At 52.9% G+C, this 10,577-nt stretch overlaps 2 protein-coding genes across 7 annotated transcripts in view; one reads left to right on the top strand and one right to left on the bottom strand.

Annotated features, from left to right (window-relative positions):
* The first annotated feature begins 2,111 nt into the window (after positions 1 to 2,111).
* KIAA0040 (KIAA0040 ortholog) lies at positions 2,112 to 5,470 on the top strand. The gene has a single exon (XM_035898081.1). It carries the CDS (start codon positions 2,219 to 2,221, stop codon positions 2,549 to 2,551), a length of 333 nt encoding a protein of 110 aa, XP_035753974.1. The 5' UTR covers positions 2,112 to 2,218; the 3' UTR covers positions 2,552 to 5,470.
* A 2,478-nt stretch (positions 5,471 to 7,948) lies between these two features.
* TNN (tenascin N) overlaps positions 7,949 to 10,577 on the bottom strand; it is a 35,652-nt gene continuing 33,023 nt past the window's right edge. For all 6 annotated transcript variants that reach the window (XM_035898074.1, XM_035898073.1, XM_035898076.1 and 3 more), the window contains 2 exons: positions 9,911 to 10,074; positions 7,949 to 9,347 (listed from right to left, as the gene is read on the bottom strand). In XM_035898074.1, coding sequence (XP_035753967.1) covers positions 9,201 to 9,347; positions 9,911 to 10,074 — 311 coding nt within the window. In that variant the 3' untranslated portion in view covers positions 7,949 to 9,200. The remainder of the gene's footprint in view (positions 9,348 to 9,910; positions 10,075 to 10,577) is intronic.

Raw genomic sequence — 10,577 nt, 5'->3', positions numbered from 1 at the left:
TTCAAAAGAGAAACTGCCAGCTGACTGCAGCCAGCTCAGCGACGTTCTTGTGCAGATTGAAACAATAGATTTGCAGTGGTCAGTCTGTTTCTGTGGGGGGCGGGGAGGGTACACCCTTCTCTTTACATGGGATCTGAGCCCTTGTGAAGTCCCAGATTGAGACCTTGGCATCTACGCTGAAGGATTCGGTTCTTGGGGTCCCGGCAATCGGGTATGAAAGCCAGCAGCCAGGGGCAGCTAGTGAAATGACCCCAAAAAGCTTTGTAGGTCCTGGGATGGGGTTTCTGAAGGCAGGTTGCCCATTGGGAGCTGCCTTTTCGGGGGCTGCCCACCAGCTCCTGCCTCAGCAGGGCGGCCCCGCTTCCTCCCCAGGGCATGGGCAGCAGCGCGAGGGGCATGGTTAGGGTTGGGTGTGACTTGTGGTTTCTTTTTTGGGCAAGGCAGGTGGCTTTACTGTTCGTTAGGAAGTGGGGTGTTCACTTAGGGTGTCAAAGTGAGGTGAAAGGATGCACAGTGATGCTGGAGACAGGGGGCCAGCTCCCAAAAAGCTCAGTACAAGAGAGTATCCCATAGCGGGTACCGCAACAGCAACAAATGCGATTCAAAGCAAGGAACGGTAGCGCTATAGACAAGAAGGCTTTATCCAAAACCAGACTAGGTCCCCTTCCCATTCCTACCTAGAGGTACCCAGGCTCTGCAAGAGGAAGAGCCAAGGAGTTGGTGGTCACAGCGGGCAAGTGGAGCAACCCCTCTGGGACAACTTTGGAGTTCAGGCTCTAGCTCTTAAGTTTTTGTTAGGTGGAAGGGTTGGCTTTCCTCTTCCTGCACCTCAGTTTCCCCTCCTGTGCACATGGGGATTTCAGCATTCCCTCAAGAGGTGGCAGGGCTTGAATCCCAAAGGCTGACAAAGACACTGACATAAAACACCGAGCAGGGGTTAAACATGGTGTTAGACCCTGATATTGCTCCTGCCGGCTCTTCATCTGCACAACCTGTAATATAGTGACCCTTGTGTTGAACCAGAACCACAAACTCATGGCACAAAGCCCCCTGCCCTACTCAAACCCCTGGGAGCTTTGCCTGGCACCAGGAGAGGAGGAGAGCCGTGAGCAGAGGCAGCAGCTCCCTACCCCTGCAGGAGGGCTTCCCTGGGAGCCCTGCTCCTCAGCAGCACCTCTCCCTCCCTGAGGGAGAGGAAAACCTGACGTCAGGCTGCAGAAATGCTCCTCGGCCCTACCCAACCCTTGGAGGAATTCCCAGGTGAGGCATGGCAGAGGCTCCTCCATCCCCAGCCAACCCTCATCCTCCCCCACTGCTGCCTTTGCGGCCAGCCCCGGGTGCAGGGAGGTGGCCATGGGTGCAAGGCTGCTCGCCAGGGTCCAGCTGCCTGACCACCGCCTGTGAGTCCCACTGACCATAACCCCCATCAAAAATTCAGGTGGTTTAACCACAGCCCCCACCCCAAACCTGCTGGCAGTGCCCCGGGTGCCAGAGTGGCAGGGCTGGACCCTGGCACGGTGCCTGGGATGGGCACACCTCGTCTCTGCCCTGCTCATCCTGGGACATGCCTGCTGTGTGACCCATGGTGGACCACGAGAAACTGTCTGTCCAAACCAGACACCCTGTTCCCGGGTGGGTGGGAGTTAAGGAGAGACCCATAATATGTTGAGTCCCGGCTCTGATGACAGCAGTACCACTTGCTGTGGTGGTGGTCCCTTGCCCAGACCAGGCATGTCTCTTCCTAGACAGTAAAGCTCCCCCTGCAGAGGATTTCTCCTCTGCTAAGAAATAAGCCCTCTGAACGGCTGTAAAGGCTCCACTCTCTGCCTGCCAAGCGAAGGTTAAGATGTATGTCTGGGGGGGGGGGGAGGGGGAGGATTTGTGCTTGGCCAGATGCCAAGGCAAGCTCCCAGGAATGAACCCCAGGAGAGGTTGGGAGGCTGTGTTGTTTAGATGGGGACACCCAAAGGGACATGGCCAGTAGCATGGTGGGGTCGCCTGTGGCAGCAGACCTCACCCTGCTGAGGCTTTGGCTCTGCTGGGAGCTCCATGGAGAAAACTGCTGAGGGAGCAGGCACCTGATCCATGCGGTTTCCTGTCTCTGCAGGCACCATCCAAGGACGCTTGTGGAGCCTATGAGCTGCTTACAGGAGCTGAACATATCCCAGGGGGCCTTCAAGCAGAGGGAGCAGCACAGGCAGCCTGCCCAGTAACCAACATGGAGCAGAAGATCAGCTCTTTCTTTAATTCCATTTTGGAGCTCATCCGTACCAAGCATGAGGAAGGCGTCTTCAACACTGTCTGCCTGGCCGTGCTGATGGGTCTGCCCTTCGTCGTCCTCATTGCGTTCATTTTCATCTGCTGCCACTGCTGCTTCTGCAGCCGGAGGGGGAAAAGCAGGAAGAAAGGTGGCACCAGCAGCAATGGGCAGCTGCACACCGAGAGGAACAAGAAGAAAAAGAAGAAGAAGAAGAAGGATGAAGAGGACCTATGGATCTCTGCTCAGCCCAAGCTGCTCTTGCTGGACAAGAGACCGTCCTTGCCCATCTAGCAGACAGGAGGGCGTTCAAGCCCTCCTCTCTGAGATGCCACCAGTCCTTTCAGCTGTGCACTATGAGGGGCGAGCAAATGCCAAAGCTGCTGCCACTTTATAGTGACTTTCAAAAGAGGCTGAGCCCAGCAGCTCACCAGCGTGTTGTTGAAGGGCCAGCAGAGAGCAAGGCAGTCAGGCACAGGTTTATGCAAGCCCCTTCTCCCCCACCATGAGAGCGTGCCTAAGGGCAGAAACCCCTGCAAAGGACAGGCATGTGGACATGTGCCCTGCTGAGCACACGAGGGTGACCTGCCACCAGGCCGTATGTACCTCCTGCCATGAGCACAATGCACACGCTCTGGGCTAGCACGCAGTGACCTGGGTGCAAGGCTCTCCCTCTGCACTCCTGTGCATTCACACGCCTCATCGCGCGGACGAGGGTGCGCAGGACCACGTGCACTCAAAGACTGAGCTGCCTGCACGCTCCCCCTGCACCCACATGAACAGCTGCATGCAAAGCAAGCGCGGGCATGCCTCGTCTGCTTGCCGTGCCACCGAGATGGCACAGCTTGACTGCCTGGGCTCCGTCCAAACCCAGCTCACGCTGGAGATGCAAAAAAAAAAAGCTGAGCGCAGACTTAGCCCACAATTCAAAGATGTGCCATCTCCCTGGCCACCGAACCAAAGGCAACCGAGAGCATCTGAACACAGGTGCCCTCAGCTCAACCTTAGGGACCTCAAGATGCCATCTTAAGCAGCAAAGCAGATGGATGTGTTGCCACCCAGGCTAGGAGCGGGGAGGAGAGAGGAGGTTGCAAGACCAGCCCTTTTGCACCAGCACTTAAAAACATATCTTCCTTAAAAAGACTGTTTTATACAGACTTGCCTTTAGAGAGCCCACCACGCTACTGCAAGAGCAGAAATGCAAGCTGAGGCTGTGTAAAGGCTTGGCTATGGGCATTATAGTTATTTATTGAATGACTACTAAAGAAGAGCAGGACCAAAGGCCCCTCTTGTTGTGGGCTAGGCACACCGAAGCAGTATTGAAGCAGCAGACATGCTTTCCCGGCACACTCGGCCGCTCCCCCTCCCTGCTGCCCTCGTGCCACGCACAAGGCACACGCAGACCCACGAGCACGCGCTGCCGCCAGCTGATGCCACACAGGCAGGTTTCTGTACAGCCGTCAAGCCAGCCGGCTTTGGGATTTGGGATGTACTGTAGGAGCAGAGGGGAGTAAAGTTCATGCCCACAGTCATCCCTTACCCAGGGATGCATCATACAGCTGGACCCTGCATCGCTCTCCGTCCTCATCTCCCTTGAACGTGCAGCAGCTCGGCCGAGCACAGCAGCTAACCAGACCACACATGGCTCTCACCCCTACTCTGGCTTTGACCCTCTGCTAGCCCTGTGCCTGCATGCCCAGCCTACCTCCTGAGGAGCTGGGGGGTCTCCTCTGCCCCCCGCTCTCTGCCCTGCCAGGCTCCATCTCCCCCAGCTTGTTCTGCTAGCAAGGGATACACACGTGTGATGAGAAGCCCCATCACATTTGGCTTTTGCCTTGCATCTGTACACTGGATGTTTTCCTCCCACTTTCTTCCACTTCTTAAGCTGCCGGAGCAGACTGGAGCTGCCAGCCAGAGCCAGACATCTGGGGGACAAGCCTGGACGGAGCTGCCAGACATGACCGCTTCCAGCCCGGGCAAGGGCGATGCCACCTACCCTGGCTCCCGGGGCACACACCGGCGGGGGGGCAAAGCCACTGGTTAAGAGCTGCCGCTCGTGCCACCCAGTCCCAGCGCAGCCTGTTTTGTCCGACCCAGACAGGGCGGTGATGTTAACATCACATCACAGTTTTGGCTGCGTGCGGCTGTGCTGGTAACAGCCAGGAGGCCAGGCTCCTCCTCACACAGCCCTTTAAATTGACCCCACATGTGCCTTATTTTCCAGCTTCCTTTGTTAGCATTGAAATAAATGACTCCCAATTCCTCCAAAACAGGAAGCAACATATAATGCTATAAAAAAAAAGGGGATTTGCCACACCTAATCCTAGAGAGAAACATGCAGGAATAGCTCTGGTCTCTGTCCCAAACCCCTAGTCCAGCCAGGACGCTGGAGCACCAGCACTGCACTTGTATTATTCCTTCTTCCTTCCCTCCTTTCCCCCAGCCAGGTACTTTTCCCAGCCCTCCTGCCTCCAAGCTCACCAGGTGGGCAAAGCAGCCTCCTCCGGCAGGCAGGGGAGCTGCCCACGCAGGTGCTCCTGCTGCAATCCAGAGGCACCAACAGCCCCGGAGGGAGGGCGGTGCTGCCTGGAGGAATCAAAAAAAAAAAAAAAAATCAGAGCAAAGGGAAACACAATGGGAGGCCAGCGGCTTACCCAAGCAAGCAGGGGCACGGAGGCAGCCAGCTCCAGCAGAGTACAGCCTATCTAGTGTAGTGCTGCTGGGCTTCGCATGGCTCCCTGCAAGGAGGTCCTTCTCCGAAAGGGTTACCTGCTTAGTTTCAGGCGAGGGCAACAAGAACTAGTGAGCTGTCAAGAAAATACCGGTGTTGTGTCACACACAACATCTCCGATCCAGGCTTTTAAGAGTTCAGAGCCAGGTCTGAATTTCAAGAGCTCTCAAAAAATCATCATTCAAGCCACCCCTGGGCTGGGCAGGGAAGGACCAGGATCCAACCCTGCCCTGATCCGTCTGACCAGCGGATGGCCCGAGCCTCTACACCCCATAAAGCACGGGGGCTGACTTGCTGGAGGATTGCTGGTTTAGCCAAACCAGCCACTGAATCAGCTGCTTCTTGAGACAAAAGCAAAAGAGCAGCAACAGCCTGAGGTGCATCAGGACCCATCAGCCAGGCAGCAGCAACCCTGCAGCACCCACACTAACAAGGCAGCAGGAGGCGCATGGGCCCCCACTCTCCAGCCACCTCCGCGCTGCCTCCCCACAGCTGCATTTCAACATCAACCTTTTATTTTCCTAAATAGTCCATGCAACCGGGGGGGGGACCCAATTTTTTTGCAATGTTTCTTTTTTAAAACAAAAATAAATGACTCTCAAACTGCAAACGAATGCTGTGTGTCTAGCTCTCAGTCACGTGTTTATTCTTCTGAGGAAATCTTTCTTGTATCTGCGTCCTGGCCCTAGATAAGACACAGGGAGAGCTCTGTGGGCAGAGGCTGTGCAGTCTCTGCCTGCAGCCAGCTGTGCAGCTCAGAGAGACGTATTCTTAAAGAAACAGCCTAGCTTAATCAACTTCAGTGGCCTCGCCTTGTTAACGAACACAGCCAAACACCTCTCCTCAAGGGCAAAAAGTAGCAGGGAAGAAGAAAAGCAGCGTTTCTGCACTGCGGGAGGTGGGCTGCAGAGGGGTTTTTCCTTGCAGAGGGTTGGCGGCACGGACCAGTTAACCCCAGTTGGTTTAGATCAGACAAGTATTTCACTGTGTCTGCAGCTTCTTGCAGCTGTCTGTATTGGGCACGTCACGGGACCAGGCACACACCTCTGCGGGGCAGAGCTTTTCCAAATAGTGCACAACCAAGCTCTCCCTCCACGAGAACAAAAATAAACCTGCCTCTCACCTGGACGATGCACCAAGCTGCACCTTGCCCAGAGAGCTGAGGCTCTGGAGGAGACTGGTGGTAAGAGGCATGCAGGACCACAGCAACAAGCAGCTAGAAATGGCAGAGACACACTTTTGGGGGAAGGAATGGGCAGTGCACACCTTGCTTCTCTCCAGACAGCAGCCCTGCGCACCGTATTCAGGACCAGGCGTTCTTGGGTAGCGTGGACTGCAGAGAGAAGGGGAGGTTCCTGGGTCCCAGATTAGAAACAGGCAGGGGTCAATGTCAGGTTGAGCATCCTGGAGCCATCCAGGGATTGAGAGGATGCAAAAATTGCCCCTGCAGGCCCCTGAAACCCCACGAGGAGGGGAGAATGGGATCTTCACTGATTATTCCTCTTATTCAACCAGCAAAGCCTACAGCAGTGACCAGAAATAACAGTGCTGCTTTCCAAGCAAGGGCCCAGTACGTTAAGACTGTCCTGTCTACCCTCCAAATTACACCATTCGGAGTGCACCATCTTTGGGAAGAGGCATGCCTTCTCCCTCCTCCTCCCGCCTAAGTGCTGGGACAGCAGGGAAGTGGGCAAAGAATCAACCACCTCTCCCCCTGCAGCGGTGTTTCGCTGGGGTCCCCTTATAGCAGCACTGGTTGTGCTGCACCCCCAGATGTATCACAACAGGTAGGTCCTGGCTCCTGGGGCCCAGCAACGGGACAGTCCCCATCAACACAGTGATGCCAAGGCAGAGAGGATCCTTCTGGGATTCAAATTCTGCCACTGGGCATGTTACAAATCTCACTGGCTATAAAATGTAAGTGATCTCAGGGCAAGGCAGAGGTTTTGAGAATCTGTTTTGGCCTTACGGCATCACCATTACAGGACTGCGTGTAGCAGCAAAACAAGGGTAGTAAGAGGATGTGAAATTTTTATGGGACTACCTCAACCAGCCTGAGCCTTGAACAGCCAGTTCCTGAAGGCAAACAGACCGCATCATCTGAGCGGTCCCAGCTTCTAAAGCTGTAGCACAGGCTCTGGTTAACCCAAAAAGGTCTTTCCACAGAGGCCAGCTAGATAGGGGAGAAGTTTCTCCTGCACTACCATGAAGAGATGATGCCATCCTGTGGCTGTTCGGAAATACTGACTTCCCACAATGGTTTTCCAGCCGCTGCCACTTTGCCTTTCCTGGTGAAAGAGGGGCCCATAATTAGGAGAGACGAGTAAATCCTCCTCAGAAACAGAAATTTATCTCTGAAATACAAAGGTCATACAGCTTAAGAGGATATTCCCTGCTCTCAGGTAAGATTCAGCTTCAGAAGGGGATCATGCTTTGCCTCCGAGGTTTGCACAGGGAAGAGCTGCAGGGCGCAATCCCGGCTGCTGCTTTTTAGAGCACGCGCTTACTTTTAGAGTGGCTGCGCATCAGCCTAGTTCTCCGGTCCCCCTCAGTCACCTTCTTCATGCCTACACTGTGCCTTTTAACTGAACAACATAGTGAAACCTGTCCTCGCCTACAGACAAGCGGGCAATCACTTCACCACTGTAAAGAACCCTCATCATTTTCCCATGCACTTCTCTCACGCTCTTAGCACAGAGCCTGCAAAACACTTCAAGCGCAATTTTCCTTTCCTCTCCTCCCTCCGTTACTTGCCTCCTTCCCCCATACCGGGGCTTGGCTATCCCAACGCAGCTCAGATGAGTCTCTGCCTGCCCACCCATGCAAGACGCATAGCCCTGAAAGTACTACTGCCACCCAAAGCAAAGACGACAGAAATATTTTAAGAAAGACCTCCTTTATTTGCAATTTTATTGCTTCCCCAAAGTCTGGGAAGGATTCTCTAAAATGTATTACTCAGCTTAGCACTGGGATAGGAAAGGCCATTAAGACATAGGACAATCATGTTCCAATCTGCTCAGACAAGGAAGCCTTTTAGCAAGCATCATTTGGTGAGCTCATACTTCTTCCCTGGCTGTAGCTGGTGGCCCAGAATTTTAATATCTGCTCAGGGAAAGAAAATAAAAACTCACCGTTACAGCTGTGAGGAGAAAAAGCAGCCAAATGTGAAACCATGCACTGGGGCCCACTTGAATCTGCAGACAGCCAGAGAAAAAAGCCTGACAGAGAGCATGCAGGATGGGTTTAACTAGAGATGTTCATTTTAGAGGAGGATGACAAGCATTATCATTTCCACATCACTAGCTACCACACTGCCAACGAAAAATCAGGAGGTGGCAGATGGGACAGTCGCATAGGGAATTTTGTTCACGGTCTGCAAGTGGCCTCTTAGGCAAGCAGTGTGCAGAGACGGGCTTGGGACGGTGAGCAGAGCTTGGAGGAGTATAGCCCTTAACGCTCACCCTGTTCTGGGCCTCACATGGGACCGTGAACATAAACTCACTGCATGTCCTCTCAGGCTTTTCTTTGGGCTGAGAGACAAGACAAGGAAAATATAGAGCAAATCACCTGGAGAGATGCGATACTAGAGGCTGAGGAACCCAGGCTACAGACCTCACCTGGATTAACGAGCCTTGCCAGCAGTCTGACAACATTTCCCAAAACCCAGCTCTTTGACTGGAGGCAGAGTTGGGAATGTGCCCCAAATTATGAGGAGAAAGGAACTTTTTCCACAGACCAAGACAGGGAGAGGGGATGGTCTCAGGAAAGCTCTCTCTGATGTAAATTAAGGAGCTATTATTTTTTAGTGGGATCAAATTTAAGTTTTTGAAGTCTGAAGTGGATGGCACCAGGAAAGGGCAGAATTCAGAAGAGTTAGCCTGGATTTTGAGAAACAACATCATGTGATAAAAACTTGTTTTATGTCAAGTTCATAGGAGTTGCATACATTGGATCAAGCAGGTCCTTGTCATGTTTAGCCAACCAGAGGAGCTACAAGTTGGATGCTCGCCACAAGCCCCCTCCCAGTCTCTGACAGATCACCCATCAGGAGCTCCGAAGGCTGGAAGCAGGCTGGGCCTGCAGATCCAGAGGTCTCTGGGTGCACGTCAGTCAGCGGTTGTCTCCAATGTATTGGAGAAAGCTGTCTGAATCTAACTTCATTAAGAAATACTGAATCATTATCTTTGGGTACTGTCCTGCACAGAGTTTGATTTAAGCCCTGATCTTCTTCCTCTTCCCTGATAGAGATCTCTTCTTCCTCCCCAAGATTGGCTCATTACTGGAAGACTGAGGACGGATCTTCATCTCAGTAAAAGGGATGGAGAACTCATGGCCTTTCCATGGCTCCCAGTTCACCCCCTGGGAAAAGACCAAGGAATTTCTTTCATTAAAGCACCCATACCAGGTTTTAGGAACCTAGCACTGCCCCCCTCTAATACCATTTAAGTCTCCAATAAACAGAGACACTATTGTTCACCAGATTTTGACTGTAATTACAATCAGTCTTCCAGACACTCCTACTATAAATCAAAACTCTATCCAGTCTGGAACACAACAGGACTGAGCCATCTTCAAGCCCAGAATAAGCCTGTACAATGAGATGCACACCAAGGCATGCACTGAAAGCCAAGGTATAGGCTACGTGAGACAGTGAGCCAGCATCCTAGTGTTTTATGTGCTCCCCTCAGAAATCAAGACAGCTCCACCTCAAGTATCTCTGCCCACAAGAATCAGGGGGCCATGAGCTCAAGTCTTCTGGATCCAGGGAGGAGAGAGTAAGAGCCATAAGCTTCTTATGGATCATTTTCCTTTCAAATTAAATGAGTTAGGATAGCCTGGGCAATCTCTCCTGCTCCCCCCACCATGTGTTTTCTCAAGGCTAGGGAGAAGAGCTAAGCACCACACAGAGCTCTGCCACTCACCTCACTGTGTTTGTTCTCCCCATATTTCCCATTGAGGTTGGCCAAGTGGCAGTTCTTATACCACCAGGCACCATGGTGTGTCAGAGCACAGTTACTGAGAGCCACATCGTTGTCTCTGTCCCACGTTGTGAACTTCCAGCCATTGTGGTAGGTCATTGCATCCCCTAAGGGAAAGGATGAAAGGCATGAACAGGAGTAAGAGACTACAGCTGCTCAGCCTGAGGGCTTATACACCCTTCAGGCAGAACAGAGCAGGCCTGTTAGGGGAAAAGCAACAGCACAGGATGGGTCTGGACAATAATTTCTAAATGGCTGCTATTAGAGGGCATGTCCAAGGGCTGGATATTCCCCCAGCTGAAGATCTAAACGTTATGGCAAGAGGAGATTAAAGGTTAAGTGGAAGACTATGGACACAATGGCACTGGTAAGGATTTACCAGTGGCAGAAGCCAGCACTGGGATGGCTACTGCTGTTGAGCAAACTCCCATCCTGAACAAAAGCCACTTTTCTTTGTACTTCTCAGCTGGGGAGCCCCAGAAGTTGCTCCTCCATCAGCACAGGTTACCTCATGGAAATGCTTCCCAGTCTGCCTTTTCAGCTGGTGTTTCACTAGGTTACAGAGCCCTCTCCTCCCCATGGAAAGGCAACACTTTTTCCCATCTTCAGC

This window comes from Egretta garzetta, unplaced genomic scaffold (assembly GCF_000687185.1).
Source record: "Egretta garzetta isolate BGI_Z169 unplaced genomic scaffold, ASM68718v1 scaffold187, whole genome shotgun sequence".
Lineage (NCBI taxonomy): Eukaryota > Metazoa > Chordata > Aves > Pelecaniformes > Ardeidae > Egretta > Egretta garzetta.
This window is presented reverse-complemented; position numbering and strand designations above follow the sequence as displayed.

What these genes read in the sequence shown, in the direction of transcription:
- KIAA0040 (XM_035898081.1), top strand. Translation starts at nt 2,219, where the DNA reads ATGGAGCAGAAGATCAGCTCTTTCTTTAATTCCATTTTGGAGCTCATC.